The sequence below is a fragment of the Taudactylus pleione genome, unplaced genomic scaffold (genome assembly GCF_031769625.1).
Source record: "Taudactylus pleione unplaced genomic scaffold, aTauple2 ptg000041l, whole genome shotgun sequence".
Taxonomy (NCBI): Eukaryota; Metazoa; Chordata; class Amphibia; order Anura; family Myobatrachidae; genus Taudactylus; species Taudactylus pleione.
In genome coordinates, this window is record NW_028284443.1 from 24,392,708 (window position 1) to 24,417,308 (window position 24,601).

Here is a 24,601-nt window from a genome sequence, read left to right on the forward strand (position 1 = left end):
AGGAGCTGGAGCAGTTTTGCCTTGAGGAATGGGCAAAAATCCCAGGGTCAAGATGTGGCAAGCTCATAGAGACTTATCCAAAGCAACTTGCAGCTATAATTGCCGCAAAAGGTGCCTCGACAAAGTACTGACTTTAGGGGGTGAATAGTTATGCATGCTGAAGTTTTCTGTTATGTAGTCCTATATGTTGTTTGATTCACAATATAAAAAAAAACACAACTTCACAGTTGTAGGCATGTTCTGTGAATGAAATGATGTACACCTTCAAACAGTCCATTTTAATTCCAGGTTCTGAGGCAACAAAACATGAAAAATGCAAAGGGGGGTGAATACTTTTTCAAGGCAAGGTATATGCAGTCAGGTGCATAAATATTGGGACATTGGGCCTGATTCAGACCCACTCGCGAGCGGCTGTCCTGCTTGCAAGTGGGTCGATGTTATGGACTGAGCATGCGCACGACGGAGGGAGCTCCGTCGTGCGCATGCGCCAGACGCGACGAGCGAAGGAAAGTCCTTCGCTCGTTGTGTCCGATCAAAGGGGGCGTGCTGTCAATGTTGATTGACAGCACGCCCCCTTTGGTGGGCGTGCCGGGGGCATGCCTCCCTGACGGGGGCGTTCCCACGGGAACGCCTCCCGTCAGAAGCCGGCCCACTGACATCACTAGTGATGTCAGTGGGAGTAATTTTGGCTCTGATAGAGCCAAAATCACTCCGGAGCTTGCGGTTGAAAACCTCAACCGCAGGCTCCGGCTCGCAATTTCGATGGTCGCGATGGTCTCGACCATCGCGGCCATCACAAAGCATGCTCGTATAGCCTGTGGGTGGTGACCCACAGCTATACGAGCGTCCAGGAGGACGCTCCATGAAAATGGAGCTCGGCCCTCATTCAGAGCGTGCGCTCTGCTCAGAGCGTACGGCTCTGAATGAGGGCCATTGACAGAATTTTCAGATTTTGGCCTCTATTCACCACCACAATGGCTTTGAAATGAAACAAACAAGATGTGCTTTAACTGCAGACTTTCAGATTCAATTTGATGGTAATTACATCCAAATCAGGTGAACGGTGTAGGAATTACAACGGTTTCTTTATGTGCCTCCCACTTTTTAAGGGGCCAAAAGTAATGGGACTATCAACTCAAAAGCTATTTCATGGACAGGTGTGGGCTATTCCCTCATTATTTCATTATCAATTAAGCAGGTATAAGGTCTGCAGTTGATTCTAGGTGTGACATTTGATTTGGAATCAGTTGCTGTCGACTCTCAATATGAGATCCAAAGAGCTGTCACTATCAGTGAAGCAAGCCATCAAAACAAACCCATCAGAGAGATAGCAAAACATTAGGTGTGGCCAAATCAACTGTTTTGAACATTCTTAAAAAGAATGAACGCACCAGAGAGCTCAGCAACACCAAAAGACCCGGAAGACCACGGAAAACAACTGTGGTGGATGACAGAAGAATTATTTCCCTGGTGAAGAAAAACCCCTTCACAGCAGTTTGCCAAATCAAGAACACTCTCCAGGAGGTAGGTGTATATGTGTCAAAGTCAACAATCAAGAGAAGACTTCACAAGAGTGAATATAGAGGGTTCACCACAAGATGTAAACCATTGGTGAGCCTCAAAAACAGGAAGACCAGATTAGAGTTTGCCAAACAACATCTAAAAAAGCCATTACAGTTCTGGAACAACATCCTATGGACAAATGAGACAAAGATCAACTTGTACCAAAGTGATGGGACGAGAAGAGTATGGAGAAGGAAAGGAACTGCTCATGATCCAAAACATACCACCTCATCAGTGAAGCATTGTGGTGGTAGTGTCATGGCGTGGGCATGTATGGCTGCCAATGGAACTGGTTCCCTTGTGTTTATTGATGATGTGACTGCTGACAAAAGCAGCAGAATGAATTCTGAAGTGTTTCGGGCAATATTATATGCTCATATTCAGTCAAATGCTTCAGAACTCATTGGACGGCGTTTCACAGTGCAGATGGACAATGACCCGAAGCATACTGCAAAAGCAACCAAAGAGTTTTTTAAGGCTAAGAAGTGGAATGTTATGCAATGGCCAAGTCAATCCCTTGACCTGAATCCGATTGAGCATGCATTTCACTTGATGAAGACAAAACTGAAGGGAAAATGCCCCAAGAACAAGCAGGAACTGAAGACATTTGCAGTAGAGGCCTGGCAGAGCATCACCAGGGATGAAACCCAGCATCTGGTGATGTCTATGCGTTCCAGACTTCAGGCTGTAATTGCCTGCAAAGGATTTTCAACAAAGTATTAAAACGTGAAAGTTAGATTTAGGATTGTTTAGTTTGTCCCATTACTTTTGACCCCTTAAAAAGTGGGAGGCACATATAGAAACCGTTGTAATTCCTACACCGTTCTCCTGATTTGGATGTAATTACCCTCAAATTAAATCTGAAAGTCTGCAGTTAAAGCACATCTTGTGTGTTTCATTTCAAAGCCATTGTGGTGGTGAATAGAGGCCAAAATATTAAAATTCTGTCAATGTCCCAATATTTATGCACCTGACTGTATATCAAAATGTCTCTCGGCAGAAAAAAAGGTTCCCCACCACTGCTGTAGTTAAACAAGTGATTATCTTATAAGGCAGGCTTTACTTACACAATTACACTAACAATGTTGTGCAAAAAAAATAAGACTATTAGAGCATATAGGCTTTGAAGTACTGTAATTTTGATTTAGCTATTCATTTAGTTAATCTCCTTATTATGCTACATGCTGTAGAACACCCTACAGTCTTCGACTTGAAGTCCTTCATATCTAGTCATGGGGGTTTATTTGCTAAACGGCGACTTTGCCAATCATCTGTGTTTTTACTTGCAGAATATAAAACTGAAGTACTATTAAGTACAAAACCTGGGCAAAAACATAAATAATCGGTGGCTCTTAAAGCTGCCATTTCATAATCAATAATTCATTAAAGAGAAGAAGCTTGTTTCAAGAGACTAGTGGGTATATATTTACATTTTTATTGTATAGTTTCCCTCAAAATACTAGTTTGATCAAGCACGTTCATCAAAAAGTTATTGCTCACTCTCTTCACACTGGGTATTATACTGTACTTTGCTAGGACACCTAGGGCTTGTTTCAGCAAGGATCGCAACTATAATTACGCACACAATTGGACGATTGTTGCTTTTTGCGTATGCATGAACACTCCACTGTGATCGCAGTGACTACACAGACCATCACAGAGTGATTGACAGGAAGTGACCATTTGGGGGAGGTGACGGGGGGTTGGTTGTTGGCGAAACGCAGGCGTGCCAGTGCGTTTGAACGCTGTTGCAAGGGTGTGCATGAATTAGCCACTAAGATGCCTTGCGCAGCTTGGGCTTGCACTGTGTGCGATGAGGTTAGCAATTCCTGAGTAAGGTCAGAGCTTGTGCAAGTGTGCGTGAGGCTCCAATTGTACTCAATGTTACCAATGATTTCGCAGTCTTGCTAAGTATTACGGATTCATGGCCACACCAGCAGTGGCACAGAATAGTTTGCTAAGGATAGTGTGCATGTGGTATATGAGTATATGGATTTCATATTTATTTCCGAATTGTGTTTCCAGAGTTTGATTTGTATCACAGAAGTAATTTGTACCTAGTGGTTGTTTTAAATCTGCAAGATCTCTCACCAGAGATCTGGGGTGAATTGGGAATTTAAAATGGTCCTGGAAAAAATTCTGGAAGTGGCCCTATGTGCGGGCGCTGAAGGCACATGCCCGAACAGTGTGCGTGGCCTAATGTGAAGTGCCATGCCCACAAGCCACTCCCCCAGTTTTGTCATGCTGGGGGCATGCCCACCGCTCCAGGAGCTGATGGGCATGCCGCCAGTTCCTCTCTCCAGTGATAAGCACAGCAAGCATGTGAATGAGTATTTTCTTACCTATGTGATTTTTCTGCAACTGGGAACCTCTGAAGAAATTGATCCTTCCTTGCCATCATCATGCAACCAGATAACACATAGTAACAGATGTTTTGGGGCAGGTCAAAATGTGAGTTTCCCATATCAAACTATTTTATGTGAATAAAATAGATTTGCTAGTTTGGTACCATTTGCATTGGTAGTATGGTTTCATTAGAATTGTTGTCTTACTGAATAATACTGTCTCCCAGTCTTTTGTTCTAATCCTACCATCCTATATGTGTGTCTCCAGCACCATCCCCCCATGTGCCTCTCCAGTGCTATTCCCCTTGTGCCTCTCCAGCACCCCCCCTGCTTCTCCCCAGCACAATCCTCCTGTCCAAGCACAGAATAGCCCCATCCCCCACAGACAGACCATCTCCCCTTAGCACAGAATAGTTCCTCTCCCCCACACACAGATCATCTTCCCTTAGCACGGACTAGCCTCACCCCCCTCAGACACATCATCATCTGCCCTTGCCACAAAATAGCCCTCTCCCCAACAGACAGATGATCTACCCTTAGTACAGGATAATCCCCCCTCCCTCACAGAGACAGATCATAATCCCCCCCCCCTAGACTAGTACAGAATAGCCCATCCCATCCCCATAAGATAGATCTCCATTCTCCTGATCCTAGCCATCAACCTCTCTAATGAATACCTCCCTTCCCCAGCCTCGTTTTTCACCACTGCTTCCCCCCTCGTTGAACTAACTCTGCCTCAGTCTGTTTCCTCTCCACTCTGTCCCCTCCCCAGACTGTGAAGTTTACGCTTAACTTCACAGCTTGGGGAGGGGACAGAATGAAGAGGAGACAATCAGGTCTGGCTATCTGAGTTGGCAGGCAGCAGCTCATGACGGCCTTGTCAGATAGAAATGAGAGAAGTTGCTTAAAAAGTTATTCTGGCTTAAGTTGGCATGGACCTATACTTATGAAATGACAGTAATGTGGTTTTGCCATCTAAATATTAATATGGAAAATAAACCACAGCATAAATATTTGATGTTTATGAACCACAATACTGCTTATACTGCCTCATAAAAGTACTGCATTCACCTGCATGGCCAATTTTGCCGTCATTGGCATAACTACAGCTGCTATGGGACCCAGATCTTAGGGGGGCCCATCTTCTTTGTAAAAATTACAATGTGTTATATACATTTTTCAATATTGGGTAGTACATAGGGGCCCTTACAAACATTTGCTATGGGCCTTTAAATACCTAGTTATACCCCATGTGCCATATTAGCCTGGCTAGGACATCATTGTTTAAGAATAACGTTCTAGTCATTTGCTCTATTTTTTTCTGTTTTGCTAAGTTGGTCTCTGCTAGCTGCCTGATAATTCTTGTAAGAGATATTATTAGGCAGTGCAGCATAATGGATGCATTCAGAATGCCCTAAAGCAGTATTGACTGTAAATATATTCCTATTCAGGTTTGTCGTTATTTTAATTGTTTGTTTTTTTTGACAGAAGCTAAATGACTAGACAGTTTATAGTTTATACCCATTGTTTTTGAAAACAATGTAAGAGTAACACATGACTTTCATCAACTTTAAAAGGCACTTTACACGTAACACAGACATGAAAGATTACAGTAAAATACAACTTGTGTGTAACAGAGCACATAACACAAAGAAAATAAAATACGTTTTTACCATACTTCTCTGAATACACTTTGGCAATGCTTGAACATATTTCTTATATGGCGCACTTCCTCTCGATGCAAATGTCATAAAAATATATAATATAGTGCAGGGCTTTGCAAATGTTTCTAAAATCTAGGAGCCAGAATGAAAGTGTAGGAGCCAGACCCCCCCCCCTACCCACAGGGCAGCATTACTGATCACCTATGCCCCGGGCAAGCAACCCCCATGGCCACACCACTAATGGGGGACCTCAGGTAAACCACCCTCCCACAGCCACATTACTGAGCAGGCAACCAACCCCCAAAAAGACCACCCCTCCGCAGCCAAAAAACCCCGGAAAGCAAAGCCACAGCCGGCAGTGGCCGAACTAGAGAGTGTGGTGGGCCCAGGTGCAAGAATATGCTTTGGGCACCCCTATGCAGTGCCCCCAATAGTGCCCTGCTATGCAGTGCCCCCAGAAGTGGTCCCCCCTATGCATTGCCCCTAGTAGTAGTGCCCCCAGTAGTAGTCCCCCCTATGCAGTGCCCCATTAGTAGTCCCTCCCCCATGCAGTGCCCCCAGTAGTAGTCCCCCCTATGCAGTGCCCCCAGTAGTAGTCCCCCCCTATGCAGTGCCCCCAGTAGTAGTCCCCCCTATGTAGTGCCCCCAGTAGTAGTCCCCCCTATGCAGTGCCCCCAGTAGTATTCCCCCCTATGCACTACTCCTAGTTACGCCCCCCCTATGCACTGCTCCTAGTAGCGCCCCCTATGCAGTGCCCTCCCTTACACAGTGCCCCTAGTAGCGCCCCCCTTATACAGTGCTCTAGTAGCACCCCCCTTATACTGTGCCCCAGTAGCAGCCACCCCCCCTTATACAGTGCCCCCTCAGTAGTGGTCCCCCATATACAGTGCCCCCAGTAGTGGTCCCCACTATGCATTGCCCCTAGTAGTGGCCCCACCCTGTAAAGTGCCCCAGTAGCGGCCCCCTATACAGTGTCCCCAGTAACGGCCAATCCTCTATGCAGTGCCCCCTGTAGCAACCAGCCCCCCTATGCAGTGCCCTTTACATGCACAAAAAACCCCACAACTTACCTGATCCCCGATCCTGCCAACGACCGCCGCTGTCCGCTCCTCCCGGCCCACTCTGCACCCTTCGGAGAGGCGTAATGACGTCTCTCCCATCACCCGCTGCTGGGGGAGCTGGAAGGCAGAGCTCATGAGTGAGCTCGTGCCGGCTCCCTCTGTGGACGACGCAGCAGCCAATGAGAGTTTGTCTGACTCTCATCGGCTGCTATAACAAACACACAGCTGCCGCTGGCGGCTATGTGTTTGTTACTCTGTAGTGTGGACCGCGCTCGCGGCCTGCACTATACTAGCAGCGGCAGGCGGATGCCTCAAATCTAGTTGCCAGGCAGCCCAATCTGGTCACCATGGCGACCTGGTCTCCGGGTTTTGTCGAGCCCTAATATAGTGTAATATACAATAATGTATGAATCATCCACGTGCCACACAGTGAGGGTAAAAGGTGAATCTTTTCCTGGGGTCAATAGGGGTCACCACTGCTCCCAATGTAATCAACCAGATGTAATCAATATATATGCCCAACATCCTCATACAACGTATGTTGTCACAATCCAATGGTGTAGAAATTCCCAATACATAAAGACACAAAGGAAATAAAAAATATATAGTGCAATTACATTTGGATAAATACACAAAATTAAAGCACTTGTTACACTCACAATGGGTAAAAGTTCAAATGAGTCTTCATTACATAAGTTGCACCTATCAGATGTAAATAAGGAAAGGGCACTTCAAAACAGGGGGCAAAGTCCCGGACACTCTGATCCCTTGTGTGTATCTTCCTCCAAATAGGTAAGCAGCAGCCCAGTATTGGAGTCTTTAAGTCCTGCTGGTCCGCACTTCTGACATGTTTAATATTTATCTTATTCCTGGGGTGTAGTAAATTTTGTGCATTTTATCCAAACGGAATTGCGCTATATACTTTTTATTTATGTGAGAGATGGCTGCAGGTAAGATGTCGCTCAATCATAGCTGGACAACTGGAATCTACCTCTACTCATTAGCAGGCTGCAGTAATTGTGCAGATTTATACAAAACAGAGCTTTACACTTTTCTACAGTTTATATTATACAGTATATATATATACACTATTTTCTGTGCTTAATTATGTGTTACCTCTTCTGCGGCGTTGTGTTCACCTTGTGGCTAATAAAATTTGTGGTGTAACGTGCCTACATTTCGGTAATTGTGCCTGATTTTCTGGGGAAGCGCATGGTTTGGACTAAGGCTGAAGCGTTTGCTACAGTCCATCAACCAATGAAAAGAGTTGGGCATATAAAGGGAATTCTTCTTGGGTCGTTCGTAAATTTTCCTATGTAGACTTCTCTTTAAATGTTTAACTATTTACCTTGTTAGCTAAAGAATAAAGTGCATTTGGAAAATATTTGATGCTTTTTGACACCCATTGCTTTTTTCCTTACCGTGAAAAGTTGCATGTTTAGTTTCTCCAAGGCCTCCGTATACTTTAATGAGAAAGCACAAATGATGAATTCTAATGGGTTAAAACGTTTGGACCGCAGGCTCCGTTTGCTACTCAAGGAGATACTTTAGTGGTAAAATCCCTTGTTGACCTGCTTAGATTAATCTCCTCAGTGTTCGTTATTTCTCTATCCCTTTTCTTCTCAAGACAGCTGAAATTGTGAAACATTGAACAGAAACATTTGTGGGATGCAGAAGCACAAGCAGTATTCTGATATTTTGAATGGGTCTAATTACATTGTATTGGCATTGTGTGACTAGATTGTAAGCTCCTAGGAGCAGGGTCCTCTTCCCCACTCTCTCACAGGCTTCTTCTCTAGCACTTCTATGACAGCCTTCACCTTCAGAGCTGTACTGTGTATGGAGAATTGTGTTGCTAATTGTTACTTGTGTTCTGTTTATATTTTGGTTACTGTATTGTAATGTCCTGTGTACCTGTTACTGTATGTACGCGCTGCGGACCACTTGTGGCGCCCTATAAATAAAATGTAATAATATACTTTGTTGTTTTGGGGGGAGTCCTGTTAATAAGTATGCACATGATTTCATGCTGTAATTTCATACTCATGAAATGCTGCCTCATACTGAACACAAATACCAAAAGTTGCTTGTGTTTCCTTGTATTCCTCAAGCCTTTGTCCACGCCTAACATTTGTAATGCATTCTATGGATTGGTCATTAGGTATTAACTCATTAAAGTATGTATATATAACTATTAGTCACTGTTTGTGTGCAGTGGTAGAACTGCAAGTGCTATGGGGACCCTACAGTGCCAGAGGTGAGGAGGGTCCTGCATGTGCATTCCTCCGTAAGCGATAACACCTTCTTCTGTTGTTCAGCAGTCCAGTGCCTGTCATTTTTGAATTTGCAAATGTGCATGTCCAGATGTGATGAGCGGTTCTTAAAACTCAGAGTGGACCGCTATTAATAGAAATGCCTGCTCACTCCACAGCTTGAAATTCTGTCAGAATCCTGTAGAAACCCTAAACAGTAACAAGATGACTGAACCTGATGTTATAGTCAGCATAAAATTGCCATTTGTTACTTTAATACTTCAACCACTTGTTATAGTAATAGTTCTCTCATGTGTGGAGTTTTAAAATTACTGCCTTCTTTGTTTGGCTTTTTCACTGAATATTTTTCACATAAACATCTAGCCAGGGGCGAATTTGGCCACCAGTGGGAAAATTCCTGCAGGGCTGGTCCCATGTTTCCCTCTGCCAGGCTCACCCTGCCTGCCGGCCCAGTACTGCTCATCCTGCCTTTCGACTTCCGTGCTTCCGGTATTTGCTTTCCTCTGTGGAACTCAAACCGGAAGCGATCATGCTCCAGCTAGCAGGCTCTTCCGTGTGCATGTAGCCTGGACTCGGGAGATGTACCCATGGTCTGCGCTTTCGCATGGTTACTGCTTGGGCTTGTGATGCCTGTGGCTCTTGTAAGATGTGGCCGCTGTCCCTGCATTCCTCTGCCTCCCAGACTACAGACATTCAGGTGCCGTTAGCCCAAAGCAGTGGCGTAACCAGCACTGTTTTTATGCCATTTCAGCACTGTCCCCTCCACAGCTCACACCTTATCTCAACTCTGTTGTCATTCTATTGCAGCACTGGTCCCTCCCCAACTCTTATCTCAGTAATGTTCTCATCCTATCTCAGCAATGTCCCTTCCCCAGTTCTCAACCCATCTCATCACTGTCCCTTCCCCGGCTTCCACCCCACCTCAGCATTGTCCTCTGCCTAACTGTCACCCCATCTCAGCACTGTGCCCACCCCAGCTGTCACCCCAACTGAGCACTGTCCCCTCCCCAGCATTGTCTCCTCCCCAGTTTTCACCCTATCCTGGCCCCAGGGACATACATTCCCCACCCTACCCCCCTGCCCCAGAGACATACACTCTCCCCCCTATCACCTGGCCTCGGTGACATACACTCACCACCCTATACTCCAGCCTCAGAGACATACATCCCCTCCCTACCTCCGGCCCCTAAGAAATGCAGTACCCCCTCAATCCAGGGACATACACTACCTGCTACCTCCCCTACCACGCTGCCCCAGGGACATACACTACCCACCCAAACCCCCTGACCCATTAAATCTTTACTACCCACCGCTGCCAAAGTGACATAAATACCCCATCCTAACCCTCGGCCCCAAGACATACAACATACCCCCCCGCCTGGGGATAGATACTAAGCACACTATCCCGCACGCCTCTGGGGCTATACAATCGGCTGTGCTGTTAAGCCCGACTGGCCGCAATGTTGTTTTGCGGATCAGCGCGGTACTAACAGCCTCATGGCCGCTTTAAAGTTGGAGAATGCCGGTTACTGCGACTAATCAAGTGCGGTAAACGGCATCTTCCGACTAAGTGCAGTGCGCGATGGGGACAATGGAAAAGCTCCGGGAACTCCTTCTCGGAGCTATTCACATTGTGCTGAATAGAATCGCCCCATTGGTATATAACACTATATGGCCTAAATGTCTCCTAAAATGCAAATATGCAACTTTCTTTTATATGAACTAGATATATGTTTTATTAACAATTTATACTTCAATTACTTTTCATTACTGAATATTTGTGAGTGTGATATCAATGGGCAACATTTTCTATGCACACTAAAATAACTGTACAGTACTTCAAAGCTCTATTAATGAATAAAAAATCTGACTGTGTGCACCTACAGTATTTAGAGAAAATAAAATCTCATATTTGTAATTCTGTCATGCAATAGTATCTGTCACATATTTGTGTTGCGATTATTAACAAATGCACTTATGGTTGATCCACTTGTATTTGGGGATAGTAGCCTTGATTATACCTTTTAAACCAGTTTTTCCCAAAGTGGGTTCCGCGGGGTGGTGGTCCAGGACCTAATTAAATTATATATGGTCAGTGTGATAAGCACAACCAGTGATAGTGGCTGCCAATCATAAACTATTTAGACAAACAGGAGCACAACCCTGTCCACCACCACATAACTGTACCTAAGGATGACAAGTAAGCACAATTTACTTCATTTCATATTTCTTTTTCGAAATTTCTCATTAACAAACCTTTGGCCTAGGGGTGGCGTGAAAAGAATGCTGATACTCTTGGGCACCATGATTCAAGAAGGTTTGGGAACCACTTCTGTAAACTGCTCTGTTTTTAACTAATAATGATCTATGTAAAATTACAAATAAATACACAGAAATCAACTTTTACTGATCATATAACTCATAATCTGTATTACTGTAGCAAAGATTAGGACTGATAACACTGCACAACAATGAAAATGTTTCCGATGTGAAAATAGTTACTTCTAATTGATTTCAGCATGCAAAGAATGAATATGACATTTAAAACTCTCAGTTAGCTGTGAGTTCCGAGATATAACCCATTTATGACGATGTAGGGGTATTCCTAGTGAAGTGGCAGAATGGAGAGAATGTTACCAGCAACCTGTGTTCTGCGCAGAGGGGGCGGGGCCTAATGACCCAATTAAATGAATCAGTTATTGCCCCCTCCCCTATTCAAATATATGTGATTCACGGGATTACCCACACAAGATAACTATGGTGCACTGAGTGACAAGCATAGTGAGCGATTCCACCAAGACATTTCAGCAATGGAACAAAGATATCAGGATAGGTGAATCACTACTGTTAGACAGTGACAAGAGATGCCCCAGAAGAGGAGTACAAGTAAAGAGAAAGCACCCCCATGAATAGGCCACTACATTAGATAGTATTTTCGTATGCTGTATGTTTGTTTCGTATGCTGTATGTTTGTTTTGTTTTGTGTTCTTATTTGTGATTGATAGAAATTAAATAACAGTTATTTTTATTCAATCAAGAAAATATCTGATTATTTTAAAATATCTTTTCACTATGACTATATTACTAATGTACATACAGTATAGTGCACGTAGTGTAGCTCAAAAGATAGAGCTAGTAAAAACATTCTGAAATCATTTTAGTTTTCTTGACCTCAAATTAGTAATGTATGACTATTTTTTAGAAAGGAAACAAATTAAAAGTATTTATTTGTTGTACATTGTAATTTATGCAATTACCATTGCAAAACCGACATTTTGTCATGTTTGTATTATGTAGTCAATATTTAATACTTTCAAAAAGTTGCCTCCTGAGTCATGATAGAATTTAAAAATTGTTGACAAAAGATGATAGATAAATATGGCTAATGCACAAATATGCTAATTGCTCACCTGTACTGTAATTATGTCTATTTTTTTATTTTTTTCTACTTTAGTGAACGGTTCTTTGTAAGACTGAATAGAAATGGTTTGCCAAAATCTCCAGAGAAGACTGAAAGATACAGTTCTCTTTTTGTTGTAAGTATTAAATCTGTGATTTACTGAAGTCTTGCAGTGCATTCTTGTCAATTTACATAAGACTTATGGCATTGTTGCAGACGATAAATATTCTGCTACCTCAGATTCATTTCAGGACAGTTGACTGTGCTTTTTTAGCCAGATAGCCTGAGATAGCCTTAACTCAGTTTTTGAATCTACTTCTGGCACATCCTTACCTCAGCTCCCTCTATTTGTTTTGGTTGTTTGTTTTAGGCCTTTTCCCTCTGCATTTAAGTTTAGTTTGCTCTGTGTACTAATATACTCCTTCATCTTCAACTCCCACCTCTTAGCAAGAGACACCCAATCAATCTTTCCTCCCCTGACATCTCATGTGTCAAACTGCCTCTCTGCCATGGCCGCTTGGATGTTCCGACACAGCCTAATACGCAATATGTCTAAAACATAGCTCTTCCCCTTTCCTCCTCCCAGTATTGCAAACCCTCCTCTATTCTCCCTTACAACTTCACACACACTTCATTTCCCATGCCTGCATATTTGGGGTCTTCCATGGATCTTCCCTCAGCTGCTTTTCTCCATGCATTCATTCATTGCATTGCCTTGTAACCTCATTCTTCAAAAATTGCTAGTTTATGTATGTTTCACACTCTGGAAGTTTCCAAAACCCTAATTCATCGTTTCACTATTTTTCTTTTGACTTATATGACCTAATCTTAATTGGACTAACCTTCACCCTTCTATCCCCAATACAGTCCTTTCTAAGTGAGGAAGATCTTATTCTGCCAGCAAATACACCACTTTACAAATGAATACATTTTATTGCCGTAGCCTCCATAATCCTGCTGAAACCACTTGCCCTCAATTTCAAAGCTCTCAGAAACATTTTAACCTCGTAGATCTCTGCCCTCACCAATTCAGCCTCTTATATCTGCCTCCAACCTGTGCTTCACCTACTTTGACAACTATCTCTTTCCTGTCTCCAAGATTTTTTCACTTATGGAAAACACTACAATACCTAACTAGAATCTCTCACTTACCGTACCAACTGTATCACAATATGGGGGGTTATATGTAATAGCCTGTGGACTGCATGTGAACCTCATCTTTGTGAGCCTGAATAAAGTCCATTATTAATGACCTCCATAGGTTTTGCTGGGCTTTCCCGGGTTCAGTGGAAAGGGAGGCAACCCGGGTAAAATTCGGGACAAGGGTGCAGTGGAAACAGTGTAAAAGCCGAGTACGACTTGGCAAAATACCGGGTAAAAAATATGCTTTGTTATACCTAGTCTAATAAAGAGTTTGTGACAACTTGCAAAATAAAATTGAAAGACAATGGTATAGTAACGTTATAAATAGCAGCATGCTACCACTGTCTTTCTACCATCATAAGTCCGGCCTTGTGACCTTTCATAAAGGACCTGTTCTTGCAAATTTTCCTCCTTTTAAGGTTTTCTAGCTGCTCTGTTAAGAATTTCAGATTGTAAGCAGGTTCTTCCTGCTGAACATGTACATGTGTCACTGCACATGCCTGTATGGTTTGAATATATTAAAGATACCAACTGTACCTGCTTTACATCATGTTTCTTTTGAAATGTGTGTCCTGGATAACTACATATTTTACATGAAAGATAAGACATCTGTAAGCACAGTGGACAGTAAACTTTAAAGGAGTTATCCAATAATTAATTGCAGATATTCTACTTCAGCATAATGTAAACTGGTCAAACAGATGCTCGGTGCTTTTATCTTTTGTTTTTGCTGTAATGTTTCTGATATTGTAGAATGAAAAAAAAAAAAAACCCTATAGTAATCTTACTAATATAAGAACATTTTGTCTGGTCTGAGAGTTCCCCAGCGACATGTACATGCCATTACAACAGTTCCTTAAGCTGGTTACACACTGGAGCAATATTGGGACAATTTGCCGGTTCGTAACGACAAATCGTTTGCATTGCTCAGTGTGTACGACCAGGGCAGTTTCTAGGGTCTGAGGCTCCCAGTGCGAGCAGTCAAAATGCGCCCCCCCCCCAAGAAACAGTAGTATTGCGGAGTGGGTGTGGCCTCATCGTGAGGGGGTGTGGTATCACAGTAAGCGAGCGTGGTCTCGAAAGACCACAGAATGTCAGCCACTGTGACTACTGAGCCCAGGGGTGGCTAAACTGTAAGAGGTAAAGCGCTGAAAAATATATGTAGTTAAAATAAAGCCTGAGAGCATATGCGCGCCGTAGGCGCGCGCTCAAAAAATGTGGTGTGGCCTAGCTGTCACAAGCCCACGCCACATTTGTGTGTGCATGCCTTTGGCGTGACATTTGCAGGAGTATGAGCTTGCATCACACCCGTTTTTAGTCATGTTGGGGCCGAGACCAGCACATTGAAAATACAAGCCATATCCATATAAAATACACTAAAATAAGCCAGGTCCACATAACCTTCAAGCCACTTCAGGATTACACTGCAACAAACCACTTCCACATAAAAAATAATGGAAAAGCCAGAGCCACATAAACTACGTTTTAAAAGCGCATCCACCTCAAATACATTATTAAATCCAGAACCACATAAAACACATTGAAAAAACAAGATTCACGTAATACACACTTCATTCCAGCCTGACAACTGACATTACACACTCATATACATTACTCAACATGCTGCACTCCCCCATTGATATTACACATGCTGCACCCCCGCCCCCCCAATTGATATTACACATGCTGCACTGCACCCCCCCAAATGACATAGCACATGCTGTGCACCCCCCCAGGCCCCAACATGCTGCTGCAGGCAGCCTGCACAACTGACAGTGACACTTACACCATGCTGCACGCACTTCCCCTTCCCCCCGCAGAGGTACAGTTTAGTTACCTGGAACTGGAAGAAGTAAATTGGAACCTGCTGAAGCTGCAGCTGCTGTGCGCTTGCCGTGCTTCCATCCCATGCCCAGTCAGTGCCACCCAGTCCGGAGTGCGGGCGCTGCCGCCGCCAACCACCCAGTCAGTGAGACCACCAGAGAGAGAGTGAGTGAGGAATCGAGCCGAAGGCAGCCAGTAGCAGGACGGAGCGGAGGTCACTCTCAGCCGGCGGGACCGGACAGACTCTTCAGTGCTGATGTGTGGTGTGCGCGCCGCCCCCTTCCTGTCATGTGACACCCAGGAGGAGAGGAGGGAAGGCGGCTTTTGGGTGTGCGCGCGAAGTTACTGTCGGTAAGACAGGCTGTCACAGCGCTGATGCAGCCTGCTGGAGTCAGACCCGGCATATTTTGCATTGAGGGCGTAGCGCCACGTGCAATTGCACGGGTTGCCCGCCCCTAGAAACGGCCCTGTGTACGACCAATGGGCCTGCTTCATCACGGATCACTATTGCGATTGTGGCTGAGTAATCGCACGCAGTTCTGGTGCGATAAAATGCTAATGTTTGCAACCGCACAGTCAGTATAGAGACGCCTACTACCGCTTTCTAACATCCGTAAGACCTTGCAGTCCTCCGTATACATCGGTAATGCTGGCCATACATGCTACAATTATCGTGGCGATCCGCCTGATATCGGCGGATCGCCCCGATAATTGTAGCGTGTGGAGGGACGACCGAGGGTTAAATATTGCTCGGTCGGGCATGCCGGATTGTCCAGCATGCCCGTCCGATGCGATGTTTACCGGTAAACTGACGGCCGCATCGGGCAGTGTATGCCCAGCCGCGGCCGACTGACAGACATTTCCTGTGTTCCTTCCTACGGAAGGAACAGGGAAATGTCTCCTCCCCCGTGGGCGGAGCACGGATGTCGGGCTATACACTGTGAGAGACAGACATTTTATCTGGCCGTGTATGCCCAGCATAACATTGAGTAACATCAGACCCTCACGCAGAATTACAGCAGCTCTACTATACTCACAAAGATGATATTAAAAGCAGCATATTGGTAATTTAAATAATTGGATTCGAACTGTATGGTATATGGCTGCCATTAAATAGAATCCTTTGGAAATCAGACACAAAGTATAAAACACATTATAAATCTTCAACTGAACATATAAAAGTATTGACTCACAATCAAATATAAATTTCATTGTATGTTCAAAACACAGTAGTTTATTTTTATGAAGTTATTAAAGTAATTTTCCAGCTGTGTTACATGTAATATACATAACGTAGACAAACTTTTCTATAGATAAAAGTATTCTTACCACTACATATACTATATATGAAAGAAAAAGCAGGACTCAAAAATTAAAAGCTGTTAAGTGGTATAAATAATTAGTATATCTAAAAATTAAATGTACTGATGCGTTCTTGATCTTATTAAACCCATGTTGTTGCATTGTGTAAATTATTTATACAATGCACTCCACTTTGTGGTGATGGTGGTAGGTTAGCTAATGTTGACTATTATTAACATGTTGCTTAATATGGTTATACATACATTACTTCTATATATGCCTGTAAATTTACACAAGACAAAATTCTATTATTATAACCTATTATGTGATCTGGAATGTGAGAGATATATACACTTCTGGGGCGTTTCTATAAAGGGTGCAAGGTTGTGCGGGGCACACGGATCCAGGGGGGACCCACACCGCGCACCCTGCACCAATATTTTTAAAACTTTCTACTCCGCTTGTGTGTGACTGAAATTTGACATCTTTGCTAAGTATCTGCCACAAGCAGCAAAGGGAAAGTAACAATAAAATACACTCATTATATAAAACCGTTGTGTCTGTTTTGAGTCTCCTCTCCTACAAGGCTGGTTCATTCCCTGTATCTTTTGCACTGTATCATCAATGTATGATATATATTATTTTCAGTTTATTTTCATGCATAATTTCTTGTTACAGCTGAACATATATATTAAATAGGTGTATTTAATTAATAAACTTATTAATAAAATTCACTTTATATCATTGTATTTAAACAGGTTGCTTAGTTTTGTATCAAATTCCTTTTGTATAATCTACTACAGTTATTCAATTTGTGAGTGTTAATCTAAAATTGTATTTATTCTAGGACTTGAGCTCAAGTGACCTTCGCAAAGACATTTTCATCACCGTACACATACTCAGAATAGGTAATCAATTAAGCATTCTATGTTTTTGAAGTTACTAAGTCTCCTGTTCCCAATAAAATGCTGTTACAGCTTCTATTATTATTATTTTGGCCTTTTTTTATTTTCTTTGAAAAGCGATGAATACGTTTAGTGCAGTCAATATCAGATAGACATGAATGGTTTGCATAAACATATGTTTTGATATTTTTAAATGGATCACAGGAAGTAACTAAGAAGGTTATTACGTTTCTTATTTGGAAACCTAGAGCAAAACACCTGGTATTTGCTTTCAGTAGTTTGTTTTTCTCAATCTGTTCTAAAAATGATTGAGATTCATCGGCACAGATGAAAAGCTATTTTCACTATGGTTTTACTTCTTTATTACTGGAATTTCAATAAGAATATTAGGTATTTAATAGACTAGGATCTCTGGCAAAATGTGGAATGTTTACATCAATTAAATCTGATTGTTTATTTTGCTCCCTATTTTGCTTTCTGTTGGATCATTCCCAACATTGAAAGCATGTATTTCTGCACACCACCTAGTAGTTTTCTTCATGTGTCTCTAGTTGTGTGCCTACCACCAAGAAGTGAAAATTCATCTGTGCACACATTTGTACCCCTTTTACACCGGAGCTAAAACCCGGGTTATTGCAGGGCTAACCTGGGCAGCTCCCTGGTGTAAAAGGGGAGAGAGTTGGATCGCTGGGTAGAGTGACCCGGCAATCCAACCCAGGTAAATAGCAGGGCTTAACACGGGCGTAGCCCGTGAAACCCTGCTGTGAGAACAGCGCACTCCGGGTCACGATGACCTGGAGTGCGCTGCTAGCCGGCTGATTGGTCCGGCTTCAGTGGCGCTTGGAGATGACGTCATCTCCAAGCGACCACTTACACGCCAGAAAAGCCGGGTCTATGCAGACCCGACTCCGGTGTGAGCTGCAAAATTCCGGGTCTGATCCGGATAGAAACCCTGTTCCAACTCTGGGTCAGACCTGGAATTTTGGTGGAAAAGGGGTATAAGTTACTCCCGTGTTTTTACAGCTTCCCTAATCTTACTATGCTATGACGCTGTACATGGGTTGCTGGCTTGTATCTAATCTTACGTAATCTTAATTAGTCCTGCAAAACATTAGTACTGCATGTCACTGTTCTCTTGACATTTTAGAGGTTTCTGTAGTGAAAGCGTACGAGGTGTATACAGAGCATGCATAAGATTTGCATAGCCGGGCCCTGGCTCTGGCGGGCACTAAGATCAGCAGAACAGTTGCTCACCTGACAGTTATCTGTCAAGAAAGTGGTGAATAGTGACGTAGAGAACGAGATTATAAAGGTACCGAAACATTTGTCATTGAAGAAAGATTTTAGGGACCTATTTAGCAAGCTTTTTTTTTTTTTCACAAAAATCTGTAGAAATAGCAGTTTCTGCATAATTTTATGAATGTTGGTACTGATATGTGCTCTAACATCTTTGCTGCATACGCAGCAAATAGCTGAACGCATGGCACGAGGCGTGCGCCCACAAGCGGTTACGCGCACTGTGTTCGTACCTGAGATTCCATAGGAATGCATGGTGCGATCGCAGTGTGCGCCATAGCGTACCGTAGTGTATTCTGCTGTAGGTAATCGCATGGCGCGATGCGTGCGCACATTTGTGGCGCGATCAGCAAGGATGTAAAAGGACACATCTGTATGTACTAATAGCACAATGCAGGTGATTTCACAGAAATCCTCTGGAGGAGTCTTTCACAAATGTGAAAGATCCCTCTGACGCGGCCGTGATCTAACTCGCATGGACAGCAGTTATCGCTACCACTCTCCCTGCAAGTTATTTTTAGTACATAGAAGGACAAACTTTGTTGAAAATTAAAGTCTGTCGCGATTTGGTAATAATCGCGGCATTGCAGCAATTATAAATACATGGGCCCCAGTCATTAAAATGCCTGCAGTTCCATTTGTAAAAAGAGTTTCGCTTGGCTGCATGCTCACTGTAAGGTCTGTGTTGCTAACATGGACTGCTTTGTTAAATAGAAGAAGAAATGTTTATGAGAGTGGGAGTTAACCTTATTATGTACCTTTCTTCTTCAGGTTCCATAGGCTCCATAGGGAGTCCTTGGGGTGTAGGTGATGGAACTGAATCCGGGCACCACACAGTTAAAGCTTTCAGCTCCAAGGATGCACTAGGTCCACTCTCCCTATACCCCGCCCCCGAGCCAGAGGCACCTCAGTTTCGTTGGTGCCCGGCCGGAGTCTCTGCATTGTATGTGCTAGCGCTGCCTGTCTGTGTCTATTTCTAATGTCAGCATATATCTGTACCCCTTTTTTCACTCTACCCTAACATACAGGTGTAGTCAGGGTGTTTCTTGTGAGGTTGGTCACATACAGTTGTGCTCTGCACTCTATTTAATTTCTACGGGTATCTTACATACTCAGTGGTTGCATTATACCCGGTACCAGACTGTGTATCACATTGCCCTGCAGTTATGGCTGGCAGAGGCAAGGATAATGAGCAAACTTCTGCCCTGACATACAGGTGTATTCAGGGGTTTTCTTGTACCTCACATATATAGAATTAAGTATTTATGAGGTTTGTCACATACAGTTGGTCGTTGCACTAGGCCATATTTGGGCTAAGTGCTCCTGCAGCTTACCCAAGCATAAGACAGGACCAGTATATTGCATTCTTACTAGTGTCCTGCATACACAGTGGTTGTTTTATACCCAGTTTCATATTGTGTGCCATATTACTCCGCAGCTATGTCTAGCAAAGGCAAGAGTATCAAACCGGCATCTGCACCCATACTGATATCATGCAGATTATGTGCTGCAGGCTTAAGTGAGGAGGATTTGATACAAGGTGGGCCAGGCCCATCAGACAACCAGCACCTGTACAAACTATTGCAGACCGCCTGGCGGTTGCGCCTGTCATTCCCCCTATGGGGTTACCACAGCAGGCCGTAATTCTACCTTTGGGGTTGCCACAGCAGGTTCAGGCGATACAGGTACCTTCTGTGAACCCACCATGGGTAGACATACTCTCTAGCTCTGTGCAGAGTCTAATGGCTACATTTAATGCCTTTCACACCATGTTGCAAGGTGAAAAGCCCTTAACCAGTAAGCCCTCCTAGCGTACTATGTTATCGTCACTGTCCACGCAACTCTCAGATTCTGAATATCATCTGAGGAGGCAGTAGTTGCTGCTCTCTCTTACCCTGACTCCCCTCTGAAGGAGCATGAGAGTCGGTCAAAAATAATACCTTGGTACTTATTAATAGAAAATAACAAGCTAGCCTCTAAATCCAAGCACCCTCCATTTAAACGATTGAAAGTGGCTCCAGCAGAATTCCCTCTGTCGGATCATATAACTGAACTCATGGCTGCAGCTTGGCAGCAATCACCTGGCAAGAGGTTTCATACTGACCTCATGTTCGCTTTTCCTGTCGCTCATTGTGCAATATGGGAAACACCGCCTGCGGTGGTTTCACATGTTACGCGTTTATCTAAAAGCACTACGTTGCATATTCCTACAGTTACTTCCTTGAAGAATCCTACGGATAGGAAAGTAGAAGCTTGCCTGAAATCGATATACTCTCTTCAGGGGCCGTAGTCCGTCCAACCATGGCTATTGCATGGGTGGCTAAAGCTATAGAGAGCTGGGCTGACTCTTTTCCCTCAGATGCTTCTAGGGATCAGATGTCTTTTGTTTCTCACATTCGAGAAGCACGGATGGTTAATCAACTGAAAAAAGTCCTCCCTGAATCCCTCACAGAGAATGATTCATCTGGGAACCCTTCTGGAATCTCAGGATCAGAGAATCTTTCTGACATCAGACAAGATCTCCACACTTCAACTAACGAGTGCACAGATGTCTCCACAGTCGCCGAGTGTCGATCCACTCAGCAATGCAGGTTCTGGGATCCATGGGGTCCACCTTCGACATGGTGAAATATGCTCAGGTCCATTCCAGGTCTTTGCAAACCACCATTGGATCAAAGCTCACACGGTGGTGCTCTCCAGAGGAGCATCTGTCTCTATTTTGGTGGCTACAGACATCTCATCTAATCAAGGGTTACCCCTTTTGGATTCCGGACTGGGTAATTCTAACAATGGATGCCAGTCTCCCGGGCTGGGGCGCAGTGACCTGTCTACACTACTTTTAGGACCACTGGACATTGGTCGAATCAACCCTGCCAATCAACATATTGGAACTTTGAGTTGTCTACAGGTCCCTCAACCTGGCCCAACACATACTTCACGGAAAACCTGTACAGTTTCAGTTCGACAATGCCACAAAAATGGCTTACATCACTCATCAAGGAGGCACTCGAAGTCGAGCAGCAATGACAGAAGTGTCACGCATTCTGACATGGGCCGAGGGTCACAGCGTTCATTCTGGGAGACTTTCTCAGCCGTCACTACGTGCATCCCGGGGAATGGTCGATTCACCAAGAGGTGTTTCAACTCCTAGTAATGAGATGGGGCCTCACAGAGGTGGACCTCATGGCCTCCCGACACAATCACAATCTGCCAGTGTACGGATCCAGAACATGATATGCTGAGGCAACTTTTGTAGATGCACCAGTGAAGTGGATCTTCCAGTTTGCGTACCTATTGCCTCCAGTCCCCCTTTTTCTTCAAGTTCTTAGGAAGTTCGAACAAGACGTAGGCACTATTCTGCTGGTGATTCCAGCTTGGCCAGACGTCATTGGTACTCAGATCTTTGGAGTCTCTCCATCGTCACTCCGTTCCTGTTGCCTCAACTACTGGACCTGTTGTCTCAGGGTCCTTGCCTTTACCCGGACCAGGGTCGTCTATCTTTGACGGCGTGGCCTTTGTCCCTCCAGTGGCTTCTTGGTATTTGTCAGTAGTTCTTCGGGCCCTCCATTTCAATCCCTAGATTCTGTGGAACTCAAGGGGTTAACAGTGAAGACTTTTTCTTTTTTTTTTTTTCTTTTGGCTATAGCGTCGGCCATAAGAGTGTCTGATTTAGGGTCGCTCCCCTGTCGCTCCCCATTTCTTATTTTCCACCAGGACAGGGCAGTACTTTGCTCTCGCCCTGGGGGCTCGATTCAGACCCGCTCGCTAGATGCTTTTGCACACACCCAGCGTATGCAAATCCGGCACACTCCCAGCATGGCAGGCAATCGCATGGCAAGGCATTAGCATGCCCACTATGTCTTGGCGTGTGATCGCTCTTTGTATGCAGACGCTCACCAGTCTGTCTTAAGACACCCACTTGTGCACGTCATCTCCAGTATGTGTATGCAACCATCGGTACATCGAGGACCACTGGAAACGAATGCAGAGCTTGTGGTTGACTATACCATACCGCAAGCACTGCGAGCACTTCAGTGTGAAATACCAAGTGACGTGTACTATGACGCTGCCTGTTATTTATGCATGCCTCTGAAACGGTGTTAAGATGCTCAAGCTTCGCCTGCGTTCGCACCTCCACTCCCCCGTTTCTAGTAGTCTGCCCCTGTCACCACCCACAAACGGCCTCTCCTGTCACTCATTGTACAGAGCAGTCTATGCGTGGTGAGCGTATGCTTCCCGATCACTCACACTGGTTTGCGCACGTGCATTGCAATGCGTATGAGCGCTTCCTAGTGAGCTGGTCTGAATCGGGCACCGAGTTCCTTCCTAAAGTTGTTTCTAGTTTCCACAATAATGAGGAAATTATAGTTCCGGCCTTTCAATCACCAGACCTCTCGGCAGGTGAGACCTCCTTGGATGTGGTCCGCACCCTCAGGATTTATGTGGACTGTACCAGACTCCTTATTTGTGCTCTGTGGATTTCACAAGAAGGGATGACCAGCCAATAAGCAAACATTGGCTAGATGGCTTCGTATGACTATCACATAGGCTTGCACGCAGGCTGGCCTCCATTTTCTGGCTTCTGTTATTACTCATTCTACTCGGCTGTGGGTCCCTCGTGGGCAGCTCTACGTGGCGCCTCGACTGTTGAGCTTTGTAAGGCGGCCACGTGGTCTTCTGTCCAGACCTTTCTAAGTTTCTACACCTTTGATACCTTCGCCTCTCAAGATGCTTCCTTTGAGTGCTGGATTCTCCTCTCAGCGCAGGAGCGTCCCCAACCTTAAAAGGACTGCTTTGGGACATCCCCATGGTCTCCCTATGGACCCTAAAGAAGAAAATGAGGTATGGTAAGAACTTACCTTTGTTAACTCTTTCTTCGAAATCCATAGGGTCCACAGGGCACCCGCCTTGGCGTACCTTGCTTAATATGGGCTATTTTGCTGGTCACCGGTTTTCCGTCTCCTTCTGTGTGATAATATGATTCTTGAGTGTACCAGTCTCCTTCTCTCTTATCCTCCTCTGACCTTTTGGCTTATTACGAACTGAGGTGCCTCTGGCTCTTGGGCGGGGTATAGGGAGAGTGGACCCAGTGCATCCTGGGAGCTGAAAGCTTTAACTACGTGGTGCCCGGATTCAGGGCCTGATTCAGAGCCGGTCGCTCTGACAGAGTGCTCGCTCTGAATCAGGGCCGGTCCTTTTTTTCTTTTAGAACGGCCTCCTGGCCGCTCGCATAGCTATGGGTGACCACCCACAGCTATAGCGAGCGGCCAGGAAGATGGTCGCGATGGTCAAGACCATTGCGACCATCGGGCTTGTGACGAGACCCTTGTGGTAGGGTCTCGTTGTTGCAAGCCCCAGAGAGATTTCGGCTCTAACGGAGACGAAATCTCTCCCACTGACATCACTCGTGATGTCAGTGGGGCCACCCCCAAACGGAGGCGTTCACATGGGAACGCCTCAGTTTGGGCAGCCACTCCCCCGGCCCGCCCACCAAAGGGGGCGAGCTGTCACTCAACATCAACAGCTCGCCCCCTTTGTTGCGAGTCCCGGAGCGACGGAGTGCCCTTTGCTGTCCGGGTCTCTTGCATACGCACGACTGAGCCGGCTCCGTCGTGCGCATGTGCCCTGGCCCACCATCGACCCGGTTGCGAGCGCACAGCGCTTGCGAACGGGTCTGAATCAGGCCCTCAGTTCCATCACCTACACCCCAAGGTCTCCCTGTGAACCCTATGGACATCGAAGAAAGAGAGTTAACAAAGGTAAGTTCTTACCATAACTCTCATTTATATGAATAGCTTCGAACAGCTACATATAATAATTTTTTA

At 44.7% G+C, this 24,601-nt stretch overlaps 1 protein-coding gene across 1 annotated transcript in view; it reads left to right on the plus strand.

The window, feature by feature from the left end:
* Nucleotides 1-24,601, plus strand: part of DOCK4 (dedicator of cytokinesis 4) — a 422,657-nt gene that overhangs the window by 168,815 nt on the left and 229,241 nt on the right. The window contains exons 9-10 of the mRNA XM_088457720.1: nucleotides 12,361-12,442; nucleotides 17,423-17,483. Coding sequence (XP_088313846.1) covers nucleotides 12,361-12,442; nucleotides 17,423-17,483 — 143 coding nt within the window. The remainder of the gene's footprint in view (nucleotides 1-12,360; nucleotides 12,443-17,422; nucleotides 17,484-24,601) is intronic.